Genomic DNA, 23979 nt, shown 5'->3' on the forward strand with positions numbered 1-23979 from the left:
TGATGAACACCTAACATACACAGAACAAACCCTATTCTTACATTGTTTACAAGTACACATTTATATTTCAATTTGCACATTTTTTTCACTGTACATACAACTGTCTATTATATATGTGTTCATTTCTTATCATTGCCATTCTGTTTACACTGTGGAGCTCCAGTACTAGAACACATTTCTCGTATGTGAACACATACTTGGCAATAAAGACCTTTCTGATTCTGATTCTGATTCAGTATCAGACAATTGTTTGTTTGTTTCTGTATTTACAGCAAGCTACATCTCTTTTGGTCTTTTGTATATTTGTACCTGCATGTATTTGGACAGTGGGATGAAACCATCAGTAACCTGACATTCTTCTGTGCAGATGTATTTGCACATGTACATTAAATGGACCAATTTTTAACCACGCTGCCAAATCCGCGCATGCTCAATAAAGCATCTGTCCAATCTGGCGGTTGGTAAATCTGCGCGTGCGCAGTAACAGTCTCCCATTGTCTACCAGCAACAGCGGCGCCACGGCGGAGAGCTTGTGAAGCGCAGCGCACCTGGACATCACCGCCGCCAGACACACACACACACACACACACACACACACACACACACACACACACACACACACACACACACACACACACACACACACACACACACACACACACACACACACACACACGCACACACAATTTCTCACTCATTCAAGGCGCACGTCGAGTAACATGCGCTGCCACATGTCATGGCGTAATGTTCCGAGATTATTGGACTTGAAATGAGCGTAAAGGGAGAAGACTGCGTTCTCAACTGTGCTGTGGATCTCCGTCCTGTCCTGTGGATCTCTCCTGTGGATCCACTGGATCCGTCCTGTGGATCTCCTGTCCTGTGGATCTCCTGTGGATCTCCAGTCCTGTGGATCTCCTGTCCTGTGAGCCTTGTCATCGTTTGTGTGGTGATTTTGCACATCCTGTCCTGTCAGTCACTTGACTTGGGCGTGCGTCGGTGTTGCTGCTCCGCTACATCTAAACTGCCTCCCGTATTTATTTTATCTGCTGTTTCTCTATGACTCCATGATCCGACTCCGTGATCCGACTCCATGATCCGACCGCGTCTCCCGGACACACAGCTGCTTCAGTCACACTTGACAACCCGGATTTTTTTTTCTCCAGTCTGATTGTTTTGTCGTTTTCTGACTGAGGAAGCTCGGGAGAAAAATCCCCCTCATTCGAGGGGCGACTCGAGCCCTTTTATTTCCGCCACATCCCCACCCCCGGTCCCCACCCCCGTCTTTTTCACATGGGGGGTAAGCAGAGCACGGCGGCCCGGCCGCGGCCCCCGTTTCCCGGTGTGTCTACAGACGACAGCGCGGTGCCGCCAACGGCCCACTTTGGTCACTTCCGGACGGCGGGGACGATGGGGCTCCGTAGCCGCTCGGTGAGTTCCGTGGCAGGTATGGGCATGGAGCATAACGGCGCCGTGCCCTTCGGTTTTTACACCACAACCACCACCACCGCTGCCAATCAGGCCGCCCCGCCCAGAGCCAATGAGCCGGACCGGGCCGCTGCAGGACAGGGTTCCGGCTCCGGCTCGGACTCGGTGCGCGCTCACGGATACCGAGAAACAGGCGGTGACGGGCGGCACACGGACGGGGTGCTGTATCTGGGCTCGCGGGGATCACTGGCGGACACGCTGCCTCTACACATCGCTCCCCGCTGGTTCAGCACACACAGCGGTAAGCAATATGCAACATCATCATCATTGTCATTAAAATCACCATCATCAACATGGCTGTCAAACGCAGGATCTCACAGATGTGTCTCCGTCCCTTTATTTTCTCTACAAACACCTGGATATAACACCAGCTCACTGATCAGGTCAAATCGGAAGGGTGTTCAAATTAAGGGGTTTATCTGAAAACACAGCGAAATTCTTTCCTTTGTATGTTTTAGCTTGTTAGGACTTTAGGTCATAGCCCAGGGTCAGGCATGTTGAGGCTCCTCTAGAACAGAGAGGCTCAGGAGCCTTGCTCAAGGGCCCAACAGTACCAGTGCTTTGTACTCATATTTTACTACTTTTTTTAATGAAGTGCTTTAAACCGGGTTAACACAACCACCGATTTACATCACAATTTAGCATTTTTTCTGCTCAATCTGACCCAGATAACTTGCATATTAAGTTTATTAGGAGTATTAGCAGTGATGCGATAACTGCGTTCATAATCCAAACACAAATAAGTCATTTATTTGGATATTAAGATCTGGTTAATCAAACCTCTGTATGTTCTCATTCTGTCTTCTGAAGGTTTCTTACCATTTCCCAAAAATGTGCATGGATGTGGATTTGGTTACATTAAATTGCCACTCTGTGTGTGTGTGTGTGTGTGTGTGTGTGTGTGTGTGTGTGTGTGTGTGTGTGTGTGAGAGAGAGATATCATGTGCATATGCATGGTGCCCTGTGAGGGACTGGCGGGAGTCCCATCTGGGGTGTTTCCCAGCTTATGACCAACATCAGCATTCCCTGGGATAGGCTCCAGCTCCATCAGGATAAATCACTTACTGCGGGGGAAAGAATGAAGAACGCAGCTTTCTTATCAGACACTTAATATTGCGTACTGCATATTGTGTACCAAGCAAATGAATTTTAATGACCGTTCTACTTCTATCACATTGAGTATTTCTTTTACACTTGTTTTTGCTGATTTTGAAGTATCTTCTAACATTTTCCAGTGGAATTTGCCCTAAAACCCGTACTTGCGCAAACGGATTTGCCGTCAAACTCTGATGCCATCGTTTCTTTCGGGAAACTCCGATTCAGGTTGTTTCTAAATTACTGAAGGGACATACCTTCAACTAGTCAAAGCAGTATTAAAGCGGGCAGAGCATGAGTCAGGCAAAAAAACATAAATATAAGGGAAGAAGGACTACAGCCTGTGTATATGGTCATGAGCCTAAGCAGTGTTTCTTGAGTCTCCTTGCACTTATACACGTGAAGTGTTTTTCCTGCTCCTAACCTCATGAATGGCTAAAGATCTGAGTCAGGTGTGTTACCAGCCGGGGTAAAGATGCAGGATTGGGCAACGTGACTGTACCAGTCATACAGTCATGTGGGACTTAAGTGGATGAACATAGCTTACTGTTCGAATCCACATTTTGGTGTTAGGCCTGCTTTAACAGGGCTCCTGCATGCCGCCACGTATGAGAGAAATGATTCAGTCATTGCACTTTTTTTCTGTGTCAGTCTCTCACTTTTTTCCTTTTTTCTTTTCTGGGTATAAATGAAAGCACGCCATCTATACTAGTCATGTTATTTACTACACGTTTCTAACCCTAAAGGTGCTCACATGCATATTGAACAAAAGTCGAGTGTCGCTCAATCGTCACGAATAGATGATCGAAGCTAACAGCGTCCTCTGGAGAAGACCGTAGATTAGCGAACGTTTTCTGCATACTTTTTATCCATGTTAAACTTTGGCACTGTTTAGATATCTATTACTTCATCTGTCATTAGAGACCTGAAAATAAGTGTTTCCTGAAGAGCTGTGAACAATGTTGCCTCATTTTAAGGAATAATTTGTGGTCAGTTTGAAAAATCTTGGATCTTCCCATCTTATTCCCAGTCTTCCTGGGGTAAGTGTTCGGCCAGATCCACAGGGGCCATTAAGATGAAATGGATATTGAAGACAAATGAGGAATAAATGAAGTGGATTTTTTTAGGAAACCTTTTAATCCTAGTGAAATTCTTCAAAACTCGTTTTCCTTAGACAAAGAACTCGTTATCGAAGCTCTAGCGGTAGATCATTTAATTTGCGGATTTAAAGATTTAATTTATTTATTTTTGGCTCGATGACAGAGAACTACAGAAAGTTGTGCTTTCTGTTTATCCTTTAACGTCACTCAGTCTTTCCTTCTGTTATATAATTGATTGAACTCTGTGTTTCCATATGGAGCGCTTTGTGAGGTCAAAATGAACGTGCCAAAGTAGAGAAAACACTAATCAGTGATTTCCCCGCTTTAACACGCTTGTTAAACCGAGTCTGGCGTGTTGGAGCAAGAAAAAATGTACCTATAAAGACTGAAGGTTTTGGAAACACTGATTAAGGAAGGAAGGGGGTTAGGGATATATATATTCTCTTATCCTTTGGTTAATCTTCTTGCACTGCACGTATTACCGTGTTCTTGCTCTAACACGCCTGAGTCTTGTCGTCAGTTCATCAACACGTCTTCCATGAAGTTACCACACCTTTCTGGGTGTGTTAAAACAGGAAAAACACTAAACTATGCAGCGCACAGGGACGGCAGATTAGGATCGAGAAGCGTTGGGTTTCCCATGGTTCAAGCTCCCTTCGGTGCTCGTTAGCGGAAAGCAAACGAGCTCTCTGGAGAGAGAAGAGTCAGATGTCAACATCTCTGAGTTTGTTTTCCTGACACACCTCGTCAAAGGTCACACTTTGCTCCATTCAGTAGAGCTGGAGCGTCGTTGTTCAGTCGTAGACGAAGCTGCAGGTGACTTCGAGCTATAGAACGTCATCATATTTTTCTGTTTAGAGCAGCTTTTCTGAGGCGGTGGAGGTTAATGAGGATTAAGTTGTGAGGTTAGATGGTGTTAGGGGAGGAGTTCAATCCTCAGGCATGGAGGATGCTCTTATTTACTTTAATGCAAATTATGAAAGAATCACACTCCTCTCTGTGTGTGTGTGTGTGTGTGTGTTTTGCATGTAGATGGCTCTTTCAATCCGCCAAATTTCTTCTATAATCCACACCTCATCACAGAGGCACATTCGCTTCAGACCAGTCAAACCACACTTTGTCTCTTATCATTTGAAATGGTTCAGCATCAACACTGTTAATGCAATCTTTTATTTTCTGGGCACAGATTGGGATCTTATCACATACTATGTGTGTATAAGGGTTCCATATGATCTTGTTAATTCAGCTGTTCTGACAGGAAATTGATCTAATTAAATCTACCCGATAAAGCGTACAAGAATAATCAGTGAAATCATTCAGAGGTAGTGTGCTGCCTAGTCCTACCTTTTAGCTGTCTGTAAACCTAAAACCTGAGCGATGGGTAGCTAATGTAATGTACTGATGCATACTGAGCTAGTTAGTTAATTTAATGTATTTATACACACTATGGTAAATAAACAAGCCTATAAATTCTCAGGAAGGGGCTGAAGTACTTAAGTCCTTAGCTCTGTGTTGCTTTACGTAGCTTTGTCGTTTTATTTAGCACCACGGTCCTGGAGAAACGGCGTTTCATTTCACTGTGTACCGCGGCAGCTGTATATGGTTGAAATGACAATGAAAACTTCTTGATTTGACCGTGTAGCCGCAGTTCTTATTCTCTTCTGATTAGCGGTTTGAGCAAAAACGTCACCAAGTCAATGACTGATCTTGACATTGCACCACTAGGAAAGCACAGTTTAAGCTAAAACATAGCTACTTAAAAGGGACAGCTCTGGATCAGGTGGTTACGGCTCTGGGTTGTTGATCGGAAGGCCCGGGTTCAAACTCCAGCACTGCAAATACTCTGTTGGGCAACTGAGCAAGGCCCTTAACCTTCCCTGTTCCAGGGATGCTGAGTCCAACCTCCTTATTTGGGATATGCGAAGAAAAGAATTGCACTTCGCTGTAATGTGGTGATGATAAAGGCTATTAAAGCTTTATTTTTTTGTTTTGAAAAAGACAGTAAGAAGTTCTTTCTCGGGTTGTTGAAATTACTAGAAGAAAAAAAAACTTTAGTATTGCACAAAATCGCACATCATATGTTGTTACCCCAAATATTCACAACATTGCTATAGAGTTATCGGGAAAGGTATAACACTCGACATATAAGCCATGTTACTCACGCAACCGTATCTTGCTCGGGTGTCTCAGCAACACACCGGCAGCGCTACAGTTAACGTTTAACTAAAGCGTCCGTTAATTAGGGCCGAGCTTTAACTTCAGCTCGAATGTTCATGAGATTCTTCGTGACACTAAACCTGAATAAACCCTGACATGAATGTAAGAGTAGCTGAGATACAGAAAACAGCAGGCAATTTTCAAAAGTTCATCTTCCAGTGTGGTCATTTTTACACCTCCATCTTTACCCATGCCTTATAAACAAGTATCCTAGATGGGTCTAAAACATCGGTCTGGTTTTTTTTGGAAGGTGCTTAAATGTGGAATCAGTTTAAACTATAGGTTAAAAATAGCTTCATGTTCAGAATCAGATTTCAGAATCAGAATCAGATTTATTGGCCAAGTGTGTTGACACACACAATGAATTTGGTTCCAGCAATTTGTGACTCTCAAAGGTACAGACATAAATAACACAATACTATACAAGAAAACAATGCAGATGATGAGATACAATGTACAGTACCGACCAAAAGTTTGGACACACCTTCTCATTAAAAGAGTTTTCTTTATTTTCATGACTAGGAAAATTGTAGATTCACACTGAAGGCATCAAAACTATGAATTAACACGTGTGGAATTATATACATACATAACAAAAAAGTGTGAAACGACTGAAAATATGTCATATTCTAGGTTCTTCAAAGTAGCCACCTTTTGCTTTGGTTACTGCTTTGCACACTCTTGGCATTCTCTTGATGAGCTTCAAGAGGTCGTCACCTGAAATGGTCTTCCAACAGTCTTGAAGGAGTTCCCAGAGATGCTTAGCACTTGTTGGCCCTTTTGCCTTCACTCTGCGGTCCAGCTCACCCCAACCATCTCGATCGGGTTCAGGTCCAGTGACTGTGGAGGCCAGGTCATCTGGTGCAGCACCCCATCACTCTCCTTGATGGTCAAATAGCCCTTACACAGCCTGGAGGTGTGTTTGGGGTCATTGTCCTGTTGAAAAGGTGGTGTGTCCAAACCTTTGGAAGGTGTGTCCAAACTTTTGGTCTGTACTGTAGACAGAATGAGTATAAAATGTGGATATAGAATGAACAAAATATATAAAATATGATGAAATGGTACATAAAGTGTGGGAGTGCAAATAACAATATTGTGCAATATTATGCTTTTGTGCAATATACAGCAGCAGTAGTGTGTAATATACAGATGATTTGGCAGCTCACATGTTGCTGTAAGTCCCAGATAACGCTACTCGACTGTCCGCTTGTAAGTCGTCGTTTAACGGACATCGTCGTGTGAACGTTAAGCGAACACAACGAGGCTTAAATGCTCGGAGATAAAACACACCTCGTTCACAGTTCCAGCGTCTCACCAAAATCAACAGGTTAAAAGAAAACAGTTTGGCAGAACGATTGGTCTGGTAGATGCAAGCAGCAAGGATTGTCTGTTCTGCCAAGAGATTTGGAGGGTTTAGTGCAAAGAAACATAACTGCTTCATACTGTGTGCCACCAGGAATCTTGCTTTCTTTCTTTTCTTTTTTATTTTATTTAGAATTTGACTGCTACAAGGAAACCAGAGATAAAATCGTGCTGAGTTTTGTGACCAATGAGATCCAGGTCCCGTCATAACACTCGTCCCACTCACTTTAAACTACTACCATGCATGAAAATTGGAATCCTGTCAAGATCCTTCATCTTTTGGCTTCTGCTTATTGTGCACTTGATAATACATTCCATACTTTAGCATGAATGCTGCCTGAAAGAATACAGACGCTTTATCGTTCAAAAAACCTTTACACAGAAGTCGAGCTGGCGCCTCGAGCCGGCGTCTCGCTGCTCCTCTTCATCATGTGCAGAGTAAACACCGTCTCGCCGGTGACCATGCTTGGTAAAACCAGAGTTCATCTCTTCAGTGTATCACAGATTGCAACTTGATTTTTTTTTTCTCTCTCATGCATGTGCTAACTCGCCTCTCCTGCTCTCGAGTCTCGGGGAGCTGCGCGTCCTTGACGAGCACGTCCTTTATCTTGCCTTCTGTCCTAGAACGTAGGGGCATTGATTTTTGAAGTCTACCATGAGCTGCATTATTGGTAGTTAAAATAGGTGTGTTTTCCAGTGTCATTTGGAAGGAGGAAGTTACTATAGCAGGCATCACATCCGCCATCGGTGACCTTATACAGTGCCTTAAGGGGTGTTTAGACTTTTTAAATGTGTTCATTAGCATTTACTAATCAGGAGACTAGTGGTATGTGGTAGCTTAGTGTTAAAGGTGTTGGACTACTGATCAGAAGGTTGTAAGTTTGAACCCTAGCACCACTATCCCATGATAAAACACGCTAATAACGTAAGTTGCTCTGGATAAGTGCGTCTGCCAAACGGAACCCAAAAACGGTATCAAAGGAACAAAAAGACAATGCTGGGTTGTCTGTCGATGTTTGCCTAAGTTTGTTTTGTTTATTTGTCCCTTCATATCTCCAAAATTGACAATTATTTTGACATGTTGAATATTTTTCAGTTCAGCTCGTAAAGCTTGTCTCGACTCTGTGACGTTCAGACAAAGGCCCGCCGTATTCACAACCAGACGTTCCAGTTGTTCCCCGGGCTGAGGGCCAAATAAAGACAGAAGTGATCGTCTCATGTCTTTTTAATTACTCTCCTGCACTAGGCCAGAGTAATCGCTTACCGTTGAGTCACGTGGGCCGATTCAGCGTGCAGTCTGGGTCACTGAGTCCGAGCCGATCGATCGCACCGGAGATGATTTTTGCTTCACTGTAGCGGCGTCTGTCACGCACACTATAATTCTGTGTCTAAACACATAAACAGTCCGGTTAGTAAAGGACGATATGATTTGTTTCTGTTCTCTTTTTCATATCCTGTCCTTACTGGTGATGTTTCAGGATTAGTAAATATCACAAGACATGTCATGTATCAAATGTCCACAAAAACAATGAACTAACAAGTATAAACATTTAGCAGATGCCCTTATCCAGAGCGACATTTTTTATCTCATTTTTATACAACTGAGCAATTGAGGGTTAAGGGCCTTGCTCAAGGGCCCAGCAGTGGCAGCTTGGTGGACATAGGAATCGAACTCACAACCTTCCTTCCGATTGGTAGGCCAACACCTTAACCACTAGACAACCACATCCCATAAAGTAAAGCTAGTATTACACGGCTAACGTTTATAAAATCCAAACAATTCTTAAGCATCACTAAATCGTTCGTGTCGCCGGCGTGAAGTCATCCTGTGGGTGATTTGTAAGGTTTAAATTCGTTCGGTTTTCTCTTTAACTAGTTTGACAACATTATAAACTTCTCAGAATTGCCAATGAATCAATAAAGAAATCAGAATGTTTCCAACGTTGTTTTGTCCGACGCAGGATTTTTGAACACGTGACATTGTGTTCATCATATCCATTTATACTCGTGTAACTAAACAAAAGCTTAAAAAATATCTGAAAGAAAGAAATGAATGAATGAATGAATTTTTTTAATAATTAGCTCCATTAGTTAGTTTTAGTTTTATTAGCTTAAAACGTGTTTTTTTTTTCTTTCCCCAGTCTGGTTTCAGACTTTGTTCTGTCGAATGAAGACTGAGTTTTAGTTGAAGCAGGACACGTGTCGGGTAATTAACAACACGCTGAGGTCTGCTGCCAGATTTACCCCACCCAAGATCCTGAAGTGACTCTTTTTTTTTTCTCTCTTTTTCTTTATGAGCACTGATGAGCGAAATTGCACGTAGTAAGTTTTGTAGCATTAAAACATTAAAAAAAAACAAAAAAAAAAACATTAGGGCAGAGAAAGAAATGAGAATTAACAGACTGACTGCTTTCTGGTGAGATAATTGCAGTTGTGGGCAGTCGCCCCAGACGTCTACAGCGAGTGGCGGAGGAAAAGGTCGGCCTGAAGTTAATTAGCACACAGCCGCCACCAAGCCATCAGCATGATAATAGACAGCAAAATGTGAGCACAGTGAAAGTGTAATATGTTGTGCTTTTTTTTTTTTCCCCTCACCCTTGCGATTTTATGCTGATGTCGATCGCTGGAGCATTTTATTCTACTTTACTTCATTTTTTTCTCATTTGCTAGGGCTTTTTTTTTTTTTTTAGCACCAGGGGTTATTATCATTCTAGAGCCCTAGGTAGAGGAACGGTTCACACTTATGTTGCAGAAACAGATGAAGCATCAATTTTTACCCAGAGTTAGAAAACCCTGCTCCGAGTCAGCGTTGGCAGCGTTAAACCGACACCACGGCGTTGAACGATTCGATCGAACGAATTTCTCTGTATAGACGTCGTCTATAAAACAGAATCAAAATGGCTATAGTGCTGTTTATTATAGGATAGAATAGAAGTCTTTATTTTGTCACATTATATATTACAGCACAGTGGGATTCTTCACGTATCTCAACTTTGGAGGTTGGGGTCAAAGCACAAGGTCATGATGCAACATCACAGGAGCAGAGGGTTAAGGGCCAATGAAAGCCCCAATGTTCTTTGTGCTAGGCTCCGGATCGTGCTGCAAAATGTCTGTTTAACGTTTCAGCGTTTTAGAAGCACAGTGTGTATGTAGAAGGCACGTGGTCCGTAATTACAGCCTGTTGCTGTTTTTTCAGGATCTATTAGATGTATAGTTGCATGTCAGCTCTGAATTTAAATGGCACAAAGCAGGAAGGATACAAAATGATACTCAGTGACGGATTTGAAGGTTTTTTTTTGTTTGTTTGTTTGTTTGTTTGTTTTTTTGGGGGGGAGGCAGTGCAGCAAAAGCAGAAAACTGACAGCAACAGAGGAAGAAATTATGCTGGCTCCGTGGAAGGTTGTGTAACATTCGAGTTTTTTGAGTGATCTCAAGAGACACATGTGTTTTCCTTGTGATTAGATGTAGTCATCCTCACTGAAAAGGCAGCTTGCGAAATTTAGATTTTCAACTCGCCGCTTTAAAGTGACAAACTCATCCGAGGAGATCGAACAGGAATTACTAATAAGCAGGGGAATGGCAGTTAATGTCAGTTAACCTAAACACACACACACATACACACACACACACACATTTTACGAGAAACATCTGCTCTGATCTTTGGCAACACAATTCAGATATATAGGTCACTCGTTGTTGACTTGCTTTCTCTTTACTTCCTCATCTCTCTCTCTCTCTCTCTCTCTCTCTCTCTCTCTCTCTCTCTTTCTAATTGTCTCTCCTTTTTCCCTTCAGCACAATATGTAAAACATTTATGCAAAGCCACACACACACACACACACACACACATTCATATTCAAGCAGGCAGAGATGCACATCAGACTCTACTGATTTAATGAAGCAACAGAACACGCAACATCACCAGACTCACAGATACAGACAGACATCCACATGAACATTATGTTCACATGATGTAAACAAGGACACACACACACAACTCAGACCAGGAGACACTCATGACACACACACCGCAAGACTGAATAGGGTCGGATGTTGCTGTGACAACCTTATCCCTCGTTATGGCATTTTTCTGAGATGCTCAACCCTCAGCTGACATTCATCCACATTGACATAGCGTAAGAGGTGATGGAGAAGCAAGGGAGATACAAAGGAGCATCTGATAACAGGTAGGAAGTGAGAGCGAGTTGAAAAGGAGAGAGAACAGAGATGGGGGGAAAGCAGAAGGAAAGAATTGGGGTCTGAATTCAGGCAGGAAAAGATTTGGAGACTAAGCAGAAGGAAAAGAACTAAAAAGAAGAAGAACAAAAAGAGCTAGAGAACGCAAACACGAGAAGTTAAACAACAGTCCTAGTTCAAAGTTAAGAAAGAGTGAATAAACATACACACAAAAGAGGAAGGGAGACTGAGAGGAGAGAAAGAGAGCAAGAAAGAATAGAGTCCAAGATGAGAGATAGAGGAAGAGAGAGACCAGAAAATGATGGAGAGAAATCATCTGAGACGAAGGAGCGAGAGTGACGGTGGTGGAGAGTCAAACCGGGTGTGAGATGAATAAGATGGACAAAGAAAATATGATGGTAGGAGAGTCTAAGTGAGAGAAAGAGAGAGAGAGAGAGAGAGAGAGAGAGAGAAAGAGAGTAAGAGAGATGCACTGAATTAATCTGTGATTACAGTGGGGTCTGAGAAGAGAGTGTGAGAGTCAGAGAAACCATGACAATGAGAGTCAGAGACAACATAGAGAGTGAGAGATAGACAGAGTATGAGGGGGGAGTGATACAGACAGAAGGGAACACAGAGAAATGGAAGAAGGGAAAGAGATGGAAAAAGGACCGCTGAAGAGGGAACAAAAGATAAAACAGGAAGTGAAACCAATCTGGTCTGGGAAGAGCGAGACAAGGAGAGAGATACAGATACTCAGAAAGGAGAGGAGAGAAAATAAAAGAGTGTATGGAACCGATGTGGAAGAGAGAGGGATTGAGGAGGAGGAGGAGGAGAAACAAGTCCAGAAATGAGACCAACCAAGCAAGTGGAATGAGAACAGAAGGAGAAAGTCACCAAGGTTCTTAATGAGGAGAGCAAGAATGGAGGGAAGAGCCATTTGTGTCAGAAAAAGGGGACGAAGATACAGACTGAGATGAGGAGTATGGATGTACAGAGAGAAATAAAGAGGGAGGAGAGTGATGAGAAGAAACGATCGTCAGCCATGAAGGTGGATGAGACTTTTAGAACTGTTGAAATCAAGAGAGATGTTGGAGATGAGACGGAGCAACCAGAAAGAGGATGAGAGCTGAAAGTCAACGAGACAGGAGGAGACAAACGCAAACAGTTGGAGCTGAGGGTGAGAGACAAAAAAAAGGGAAAGGACAAGAGACCGATGAAAGCAAGAGAGACGGTTGAGAAGATGAGCGACCAGGAGAACCAGTTAAGAAGAAGATGAGAGACAAGAAGAAACAGAATGAGAGACAGTTGGAAATGAGTGTGAGAAAAAAACAGAGGAGAGAGTTGGAGATGAAAGTGAGAGACAGATGGAAAGAAACGGAGGATGGGAGTCACTAAGAGGTGACGGAGACGCAGACAGACTGAGACGAGGATGCAAGAGAGTGACCACAATTCTGTGTGTGTGTGAGGGCCGCCAGATTTCCCGCCGTTACTGCAAACGAGTGGCCAATTAGGCAAGCAGAGCTCTGAGCGAGAGGCCATGACAACTGTTGCCATAGAGCTCATGGAGACTAAAGCTAAAGATAACGCATCGAGACACACACACGCACACACAGAAGTAGACTCGCTCTTTCATGCCATAACACAGCCACGTTTCCCACAATCCTTTGTGACGGCATCGTTACAGCTCCATTTATGCTTCTGTCTGGAAGCTGAACGACAAAGACAGCAATCACGACAACAGCGACGTCCTCGTACGGAGGAGAAACAATGAGGACGTGTGCCGCTGTCATTGTGTCACCCAGCCCCCATCCTTCACACACACACACACACACACACACCCTGCTTTTCCTCTCCATGTCATTACTTAGTTTTCTTGTTCCACTGTTGCCATGGAAACAGCTGTTCTTTTCCAGCTGAAGGTAAAAAAAATGCAGCAGAAAGAGAGCACGAGAGATAGAGAGAGAGAGAGAGAGAGAGAGGTGCTGTGATGTCATGGGAAGAGCCATGTTTGGGCTGATTTTGCTGTTCCAGCCTGCAAAGGGGGTGGGGCAATTTGACCAGGATATGATTGGCTAAGAGGGAACGATCCTGAACAAAACAACATCACCCACAAAAAATCATGCACGGCACGACATCAAGCGTCATTGTCTGAGGGAAGTTGGCAGGAAACAAATTTGTATCCTTCTGGGTCATGGATCCTCCCTTTCCTGAATAGTCTCACTAAGGGAACAAGGAGAAGGTGTGGGGTGGGGGGTTAGGATGAACTGACCCCAGTGTGATGAAGTATTAGGGGTATAGATCAGAGAATGTGACGGTGGATTCGGGGTGGACCTGTGAAGATGTCTTGATCTTCTTGACGACGGATGAAGGAGCATGAAAAAAGTCCAGGTTTCTGATGCTCATTTATACCCTGAAGTTATGTTACTTTCTGTTTAAACGGGTTGGAAAGTTCTATCTAGTTCGCTGATAGACATTTGTTGGGATATAATTTTTTTTTCTGCTCTCCGGGGTAGTTGTAAAGACTGGTTGCCAGTCAGCTGGAAACAACCTGTCCATTCTCATTAAACCTCTCTCATCAGGAGGACGTGGCAGTGGTGGCCCAAGTAGTTATGGCTCCAGGTTATTCATTGGAAGATCAATGGTCAAGCCTAAGCACTGCCAAGCTGCCACTGTTGGGCCCTTGAGCGAGGCCCTTAACCCTCTCTGCTACAGTGGTGCTGTATCATGGCTGACCCTGTGCTCTGACCCCATCCTCCAAAGTAAGGATTCCGTTGTGCTTTTTAGCAACAGCTCACTGGATGTTTTTCAGATTGCTCTACATAAACAATTGAAACGTTATGCATGAAACCAGCATTGAAACCCAAGTAAACACATGTTTCTATTGCAGCAGCTGTATTCAATTAAATGTTAATTAGGATCTAACACGAGGACGTGAGGTCTCCTGTCTCACGCTTATCTCTGACTCGTCTCAGTGTATGGTCAAGTTTAACAGGCATTAATGATGTGTCAGATTTCAAGAACGAGCAGATTCATGCATCTCCCTTTCAGGTTAATCTATGAGGAATCGTTAATAAAGAAGGCATTCGGACAGAATTTAGCATCAGCATTTGTTTTCGGGCAAATCGACGCCACCCAAATACTTTTTGTCTCTCGTGACCTGTGTGTGTGTGTGTGTGTGTGTGTGTGTGTGTGTGTGTGTCCTTAAATTTAGAGTCTTCTAGTAAACAGTTTATCCCACCCTATCCAAAAGTATTGGTACAATAATCCAGATTTAGCTTCAAAAATGGTGCCTTTTGTCGCAGACAACTCACTTTTTGGTGAGCAACAGTATTGAAAAGATTTCTTGAACAAAATGGCACTTAATATTCAGGAGATCGAATGCATCTAGTTTGGTAGTTTGTTTTGGGTCGTTGTCTTGCTGCACAGTGAAGTAAATCGGCAGACAGGATGTTTCTGCAGTCTTCCGAATTCCTTCTGCTGCAACTGTCATGAGTTCCATCATCAATAAAGATTAGCGATCCTGTTTCAGGAAGCAGTCATGCAAGCTCAAGTCGTGACACTGCCTTCACCAGGCCTGTTCCAGAGTAGTTCATTCTAATCAAGTATTCGTGACAGCCTTATCTTAAACCCAAGTGTATTCAGTGTGTAACAGTGTGTTCAGAATTTTCCCTCCTGGTTTGAGGGGATAGGCCCTAGATGTTACAGTTGTTAATCTTCTTATTGTGTGTGCTTCATATGGCTATGTTTCAGAAACTAGGCTTCCTTCCTGTAGCGGTGCATGGCCTGGCAGTGAGAAATCACAAGAGCTGCTTGTCTTTTCATTAGGTTTCAGTTGGACAAATCAAATCTCAGAAACTCCGCTCATCGAACGGACAGCTGCAAAATATGTAGTTTATTCATCATTATTGAAATCTTGGCCTTGTCAATTCAAACTCTTCTACAATTCAAACTCTACTGCATCAACCAAGCTCGATAAACAATCTCTAAGGGCCTTTTTACACCTGGTCACTTTGTGTGTTTTCTCTGATCCGATAGCTATCTGATTTGATAAAACTATTCCATTTACATTAGGCCACATAAATGCGTCTCGGCGAATCGGATATCGATCCGATCTTTCTTCTCGCGCACAAAATGCAAATATATTTCCCCTCGTTTCCGGGGTAATGGAAATGGAACACGCTTTGGTGTATGTGGTTTTCAGAATGCAATCATAAAGAAGACGGAAAAACTTTTTACGACGGTTATGCTACGAAAAACAGCATTTACTGTTTGCTGCATTTTCGCTGGTGGCAGCAGCGCGTTTTAAGACCCGACGAGACACCTGGGTGAAAGGTCACTCGCGAGTGACGTACTTCCATTTGGGAGGAGTATAGCGCTGACGTATGTGGCTTGAACAACCACATTCATTTACACCTGTCCAGTTTCATCTAAAATGCGTCCCAGACCGCCTCCTGAAGTGGTTTGAACGATCATATTTATATCCGTCTCGAAAACGTTTAGGAGGGCATTTAGATCGGATAGCTATCGGATCACAGAAAACGCATGAAGTGACCGGGTGTAAAAAGCCCCTAAAAGTTTACACTTCTGCATCCACATATTTCCCGAACACTCGATGGTATGGTGTGTCCAGGAAAGTTGTACACTTGCATATAGAACAAGAAAAACTCAATGGAAATCTTGAAATGAAAAAAAGAAACAATTAGTGGATCAATACTAATTACCTCCAGGTTCTTAATCACAGATACTGTACTAATGGGTGTTAATGTCAGCCAGGTGTGGATTATCCATTGATCCATTTTCTGTACTGCTTATAGGGAACCTGTAGTCTATCCCAGAGGAATTGGGGCACAAAGCAATCGACACCCCAATCACTCACACACATGCACACACACACACACACACACACACACACACACACACACACACACACACACAAACACAACAGACAATTTACAGATGCTATTTAGCCTACTATGCATGACTTCTGACTGGAGTACCTGCACGAAGCCTGTAAGTCATGGGGTGGACTCGAACCACAACACTGGAGGTGTGAGGCAAATATGCTAATCACTAACCACTATCATATATGTCGCATATACACGCATCGATAGCTATATTGTAGATAGATGTAGAGAGAGATAGAATATACTGCATGTAGCTCTATACTGTATATCCACATCGTGCAGCCCTAATCCAACCTTTTCAAGTTTACTGTTCAGCCATTACATCAGTCATTGTGAGTTTATGAGCACAATGATTCAAAGCTTTCTATTAGTCAGGCTTCTTTTTATTGGACTTTATTTTATGATGTATGAACCTGTAAAGCCTGAAAAGCCTGAAGCTCCATTGTGAAACATCTCCATTGTTGACAATACAATGAGAAGGTAAACAAATCAGTTCCATCTTGAATCATTTCTTTGGGTTACTGGCTATCGATCCCTACACAAGCAGCAGTAGCGCAGCTGTAAAGAAGCCACTGTGGGGTTTTTTTTTTTACGCACTCACACTCGTTCACTATCGATCACGTCTCCTGGGTGTCTGTGTATCCTCTTGTGTGCGATTGGCCATTTGGTTTGTTTATGTGGCGCGGATTCGCTTCGACCTCTCCAGGGAGAGAGCCGGATCAATGCGCTCCCTATAATGACGGTGCGATAAAGCCATGCTGGTTTCCACTCAGACAGAATCCCAAACAAGCAGGCTGGATGTTCGTCTCTCGCTTTAGATTACATGCGTGTACGTTGCATTTTTGTGTCCATCAGATGGCTGCAAATGTTTGTTTAGAAATAAAGAGATCCAATTATTGCATGATTCCATCAAACGTCACAGTGACAATCACGGTGTTTATCACACACTATGTGTTTATTGTGGCTGCGTCACACTGTGGATGTTCCACACGAGAGAGTTTTTAAGAATCCTCTGGCCTCCTAAGGTACTTTGTCCCATTGAAAGGTGCCGTAAGGACGATTGCGTTCTCCTTATTGGGAACAGAAACCTTAAAGAAATATAGAAACTACATTTGTTTTAAATTTATCCTGCTAGAAAATCCCGGATCCTGCTAGAAGATCCCGAATGCTGGACTGTCTGCTAGATGAACGCTTAAAGGAAATTAAAAAATGAAAAAAATAAATAAATTACAAATGGCAACTTGAAGTCGGTTCCAATCTATTTAGTTATTTTTTTTTGTTTTTGTTTTTTTGTTTATTATAAAGGGGGCACGGTGGCTTAGTGGTTAGAACGTTCGCCTCACACCTCCAGGGTTGAGGGTTCGATTCCCACCTCCGCCTTGTGTGTGTGGAGGTTGCTTGTTCTCCCCGTGCCTCGGGGGTTTCCTCCGGGTACTCCGGTTTCCTCCCCGGTCCAAAGACATGCATGGTAGGTTGATTGGCATCTCTGGAAAATTGTCCGTAGTGTGTGTGAGTGAATGAGAGTGTGTGTGTGCCCTGCGATGGGTTGGCACTCTGTCCAGGGTGTATCCTGCCTCGATGCCGGATGATGCCTGAGATAGGCACAGGCTCCCCGTGACCCGAGAAGTTCGGATAAGCAGTAGAAAATGAATGAATGGATGAATGAATGAATGTTTATTAAAAAAAATGGACAGACTGGTCAAACATGAATGGAAGTGTTGTGAATGTTCTTTTGAACGCTCTGTCCGAGCACGTGAATTTCATAAAAAGCCACCTTAACGGCACATTTCCAGTTTCAGGCATGAATGCCTACTGGGTTCTGTTCTGCTCTAGTCAACTTTAAACATTCATGTATCATTTTAGACTAAATTTGCAGCACAACAACAATATTACAGGACAATAGTGTGTAGCTTAGCAACAAGCTAACCGGGTAGCTCTATTGTTGGTGATAACCTTCTGTAAACAGTGATTAGAAGATTAGTGTTAAAGATTTAATCAAATATTAAGTCTGTATTTTACTTGATCAAAACCCAGTACTGCTCATTTAAATGCAGATCAGCAGAACGTCTTGATTTGATGTCGCTCTGAGAAGGAACCTATAAATGGGAAGAGTATACCAAGATGAAATTTCAAGTGTAGGAGCTGTTTTTGGTGTTGTTTACTAGTTGGAGATGGAGGAAAAACACATTGCGACTTCATCTTGAACGCAGCATGATATTTAGGTGGTTTTCACACTCGAGGCGTTCGCCGTGTTGTGAATCCGAGTGTGCGATTGTTCCCGGTGTTTTCCTGCAGCATTGGTCTGCTTTCAGACTCATGGTCCTATATATGGTCTTTATGGACAACAACCTCCTCATCAATACACAATTGTCAGACTGTATATGACTGTAGAAAGGACATTATTCATAATAACACTGCTTTACAACAGTTTATAATCACACCCTCCAGTGTCATCCAAATGAGGATGAGGTTCTCTTTTGATTCTGGTTTCTCTCAAGGTTTCTTGCATTTAAGGGAGTAAATTCCATTTAAGGGAGTTTTTCCTCACAACAGCCACCTCAGGGATGATTACAAACACATTTAAATATGTCTTGTATTTAATATTAAACTTTTTTGTACTTTCTATCTTATGTTCTGTAAAGCTGCTTTGAGACAATGTCCACTGCTAAAAGTGCTATACAAATAGAATTGAATTGAGTGTGATTCTATAGAACCCATAGCATCTGTGGTCATATTACGTCATCACAGAAATCGCAACACAGTTCCAGTGCAAGCGAACTCACACCACCTCCATTACACTGTCCTTCGAGGCCTTCGGAATGGGACGACACCCAGATCAGCCTGCTCCTAAATAAAAGGATCAGCTGATTGTTTTGATACATGGTGTAAATGATTAACAACACTTGCCCAGAGCCAGCTAAGGATCGTTAGATGTTGGAGAATGACAGAGCAACAAATGTTTCCACTGTCACTGTTTGTTTTTGTTGTTAGTGACTTTTTAGGGACATGATGTATATTCAGTCAGGCAAGTGAGTGCAATCAGTGGGACCGTTTCGAGGAAATTGTTTAAAAGTGAATGTCAGATAAGGGTAAGATCTCAACTGAAGTGAAATTGAACTGAAGGAAATGAAATTGACCGTCTCAGAGACGAGACGAAAGGTCGACGTGCAGGAGGCGACTCTAAGTGATGTGAGGGAAAAAATTCTGCAAGACAGCAAGAGGATGTAGAGTCCCGTTGTATGTGTGTGTGTGTGTGTGTGTGTGTGTGTGTGTGTGATGAATAGGAGCGACTGTGATACCACTAATGTGATTTTTTTTTTATTCTAATTAAAGTGATCTAATTATCTCTGTTATTTATTTATTTTTTTTATAATTTGCTGTGTTTGAGAAACCAAGTTGAAATAATGCAGCTTGTCACGTTCCAGAGAAACCGGAAAGCCTTCACCGTCAAAGTCATATCAGTTCAGTTCAGTTCAATTCAATTTAATTCAAACTCATTTTACAATGGACATTGTCTCAAAGCAGCTTTACAGAACATACAAGAGATAATACAAAAGTTTAATAACATACAAAGACTAATATAAATATTAAGATTTAAGATTAATATTAGACTTATAATTAAATGTGACTGTATTTATCCCCGATAAGCTAGTCTGCAAGGAAAAACTCCCTAAAAGACTTTCAGTGTCTGGGAAACTGTTGACGGTAACAAAGCACTGACAGCAGAGACTCCTTGCTTAAATAAATAAATAAATAAATAATCATTTCAAAATAAATAGTCTTTATTTAGCTGTAATTCTGTGGTAAATACATACATAACTAATATATAATTAAGTCAGAATAATAGTTAATCATACAGTATAATAAATTACATTTACATTTTATAAATTAGATTTTATAAATTAAATTTATATCTATCCCTAATAAGCCAGAGTCAACAGTGGCAAGGAAAAACTCCCTGAGAAGACATCAGGCAGAAACGTTAAGAGGAACCAGTATCAGAAGTGAGCTCATCCTCATGTGAGTGACCCTGGAGAGTGGGATTATAAATCATTTCATCAGTGCAATCGTGTAACCAGGAGCCATTGAGGAGTTATTATACAGTATATTAGCATTGCCAAGCTCTGATCTCTCCTGGACTTGGTGTTTGACTCAGTAGCTGATAGCAACATGTTTAGTTTTGACTTGGCCTCAAACTGTGAAGCATTTGGATGGAAAGTTGAGATACGATGCTGAACTTGAGGGCACACCGGCCCAAAATCCCAAGTAGCTTTTCGTATTTATCTGAGCATGCAGGGTTATATCGGCCAATACTTGGCTGAACCAAGCAGGTACACAAGCTTGTATGATGTTATAAATGTGGTACAAAAGGAAAGAAAACAGATGTACAAGCTGTACTATACACTTGTTGGTCCGGTGAACCAAATGTTCTCAATAAATAAGCTTTTAATGATTGGCCATGATTGTTCAGTAATTGGTACTCACTTTATTTTGTGTGGTGGTGGACAACATGGTTATAAAGGAAAAAAAGAAGAAATCAAATTTCACACGTAGTTTACTATGTTGTACTATGTTGAGTGTTATTTCGATGTAAAATTGTCAGTGGTTTTAATGAATTTGTCTTATTCTTATGAAATAAATGTATGTAATTATTTCATTTACCTGAATTGTTCTCTTTTGATAGAATTCCTAACAAATTTTTTTTCCTTCATCCCCACATTTAGCCATTTACCCTTTGATGTTTTACTTAGTGTTTTGGGTGTCAGACTCGAATTCTGCTTAGTCATTGTTCATTACTGCGTCCGTGTTTGTCGCGGTGTCCCACTGATCTACAGCTGTTCCTCACCGACACTTAAAGTGAGTCACAGGGATTAAGGTCACACACACACACACACACACACACACACACACACACACACACACACACACACACACACACACACACACACACACACACACACACTTTCTCCAGGCCGTCTAAACTCTGTGTCTCCAGTGTGACCTGCATTGAGCTTATTAATGTCCAGAATTTTTCACCATAAGCTCTGCAGCAACACACAAAGGCTCGTCTTACCTTCTCCCATAAGGACTTTAACTTGTCACTAATGTGTGCATTACTTTTGAAACTAAATCCCAGAGCTAGTGAAGAACCTTTGGATACTTTTCTGGAAAATTTTTCAAAACACAAATCTCACAAAAACATCATGGCAACAAAGCTGATAGTGAAGTAGAACAAAAACAATTTGGCCATTACAACCATTTAGTTGGTTAACTGGACATTATGGATTGCAGGATATCCAACATAATACCAGGTATATTGTTTATATCTACTGTACGCAGCATTAATAATTTGGGTTTGTCTTCGAAAGCCACATGTTTTACCATGTGTAGGTGAAGTAAACAATGCCTCTGCCCTCAGCATTGTGTGAGATCTCCACATTATTGCCCTGCATCACCAGCATAGGGTAAATAATTGATGATAATCTTATATGATGTTTGATGATTGTGGTTGCCAGTGGCACAAAATTCGGCTTTGGTGTCCAAGAAATCTGATTGGTGTATGAGGAGCAATACAGGAGTACATTCTCCTCTTTTCCAAACATTCAAACATTGTTGCTAGTGATGGAGCCTTCAATGAGGAAACCATTATCAGCTTTAGAGCTGAGAATATAAGAAGTTAATCATGGGTTCTGTGTCATTATTATATTTTGTTACTCTACATGTTTCGGTCTTATAGATAAAAGACCGACAACTAGCTAGATTCAAGGCTTTCCGATCAATTTGTTATTTCTTTATCTCTCTCAAGCGTGAGCAAGGACAACCCCATTTACTGGCAGTGTAGGCAGTGCTTCTAACACATAGTGCTTGGAATTTGAATCGTATTTATATGTATCATATTTCATATTGCATCTTTTAGAGGTCTGTAGTTTTTTTTGTTTTGTTTTTTTAGGAGAAATTTGAAATGTTACTTCGAGTGCATCAGAAAAATTATGAATTAATACATTGGTACATGATGCTTGATGATGCTGTATAATTAGGCAATTTTTTTTAAAGTGACTTTTGTTATTTAAAGTGTTGTGAGTAATCGGTGCTTGGCCCCTTCATTGCCATCTACAATTATTTTTCACTGTTTCTGTTTCTTACATTTTTGTTCTGTAATCCAGTGAACACACAACGATCAAAACAACGCTCACACTCCACAAGCCCACGATGCACATGCACGTCATTTTCTTGTTTTGCTAACAAGAGTCATCTTTCAGAGAGGCTAAGTGGCTACACGCTGTACTGTGTACATAATTAAATATTAATACAGGTATTTTCAGGGTGAATATGATCCAGTACTCATCTCCTGCTGACTCTGTCTGGTCTGTAGGGATCACCCAAGTGTGCATGGCTAGCATAAGAGGGTCATTCGAGGTCATTTGCTAATGAGTTTATGTCTAATTAGCTGATTAGCTTGTGCGTGTTGCGTTAAGGCCTTCCTACTGTTGATCGGTGTTTTGCGTCACACACTTTCAGAATCATCAGATTGTCTTTGCTGATAAGAGCGGAAGGAATGCTTTGTTTGAACTTGTCCAAAATAAGAAAGCTTATAAGACAAACATCCTTTAATTTTCTGTATAACTTGGACAGACTTTGGACTAACCTCATCCAGAATGGTTATTATAATGAAGCGTCCTTGACATCATGAAGTAATAATCCTGGAAGTATATCACAAAGTATAATTTCTTTCTTTCTTTCTTTCTTTCTTTCTTTCTTTCTTTCTTTCTTTCTTTCTTTCTTTCTTTCTTTCTTTCTTTCTCTCTTTCTTTCTTTCTTTCTTTCTTTCTTTCTTTCTTTCTTTCTTTCTTTCTCTCTTTCTTTCTTTCTTTCTTTCTTTCTTTCTTTCTTTCTTTCTTTCCTTGTTTCTTTCTTTCTCCCTGTTTTATGTATTAGACAAAAACATCTTATGCCGACCTTTCTTTCTTTCTTTCTTTCTTTCTTTCTTTCTTTCTTTCTTTCTTTCTTTCTTTCTTTCTTTCTTTCTTTGTCTTTCTATCTGTCTTTAAAGATAGACATAAAGACATCTAAAATGTCAACCTTTGATTTCTGAGAGAACCTATACTTTGAGACAATTAATGCTACTTATCTGCTAACATAAAGCTAACCTGACAGGACTTTTGAGGATTCTCATTAATTATGTTCCTAAATGTTGATATTAATAAACGCTCATGATTTTTCACTGCAAACACTCCTTCTAGTTTTAAGAGCTGAGCTAACCTGACAGGATTTCCCACAGATTTTCAGTTATATTTGCATTAGTTGGCTAAGCTAAACACTTTAGACAAGTGTGTGGATGTGCGCATGCTGTATCGTACAGACAACCTAATTAGCTAATAAAATTTTTATTATTCTATATATCATTATTAACAATAGCTAATTTAGTAAAAAAATTACAAAACTTTCCATTTTTATCATCTTTATTTACAATCCTCTCTGCTAGCATTGGCTTATTCGAGCCAGCTAGCTGTTCTGACAGGATTTTTGATATTTTGTTTAGTATATTTGCATTTTTAGTTAACTAACTTAAGTCGTTACATCTTTGAGCATAACTATTAAACTACTTTTGAAGAAGGAATTAGCAGACCCTTGGATTT

At 41.5% G+C, this 23979-nt stretch overlaps 1 protein-coding gene across 3 annotated transcripts in view; it reads left to right on the forward strand.

Moving 5' to 3' along the window:
* The first annotated feature begins 275 nt into the window (after positions 1-275).
* znrf1 (zinc and ring finger 1) overlaps positions 276-23979 on the forward strand; it is a 45516-nt gene continuing 21812 nt past the window's right edge. For 2 of the 3 annotated variants that reach the window (XR_007138266.1, XM_047802207.1), the window contains exon 1: positions 289-1726. Coding sequence is in view for 1 of the 3 variants with exons in the window: in XM_047802207.1 (XP_047658163.1) it covers positions 1291-1726 (436 nt within the window). In the remaining 2 variants the exon portion in view is untranslated. Of the gene's footprint in view, positions 1727-23979 lie in introns of all 3 variants that reach the window. The other variant, XR_007138267.1, reaches the window with a different exon arrangement.

This window comes from Tachysurus fulvidraco, chromosome 17, assembly GCF_022655615.1.
Source record: "Tachysurus fulvidraco isolate hzauxx_2018 chromosome 17, HZAU_PFXX_2.0, whole genome shotgun sequence".
Lineage (NCBI taxonomy): Eukaryota > Metazoa > Chordata > Actinopteri > Siluriformes > Bagridae > Tachysurus > Tachysurus fulvidraco.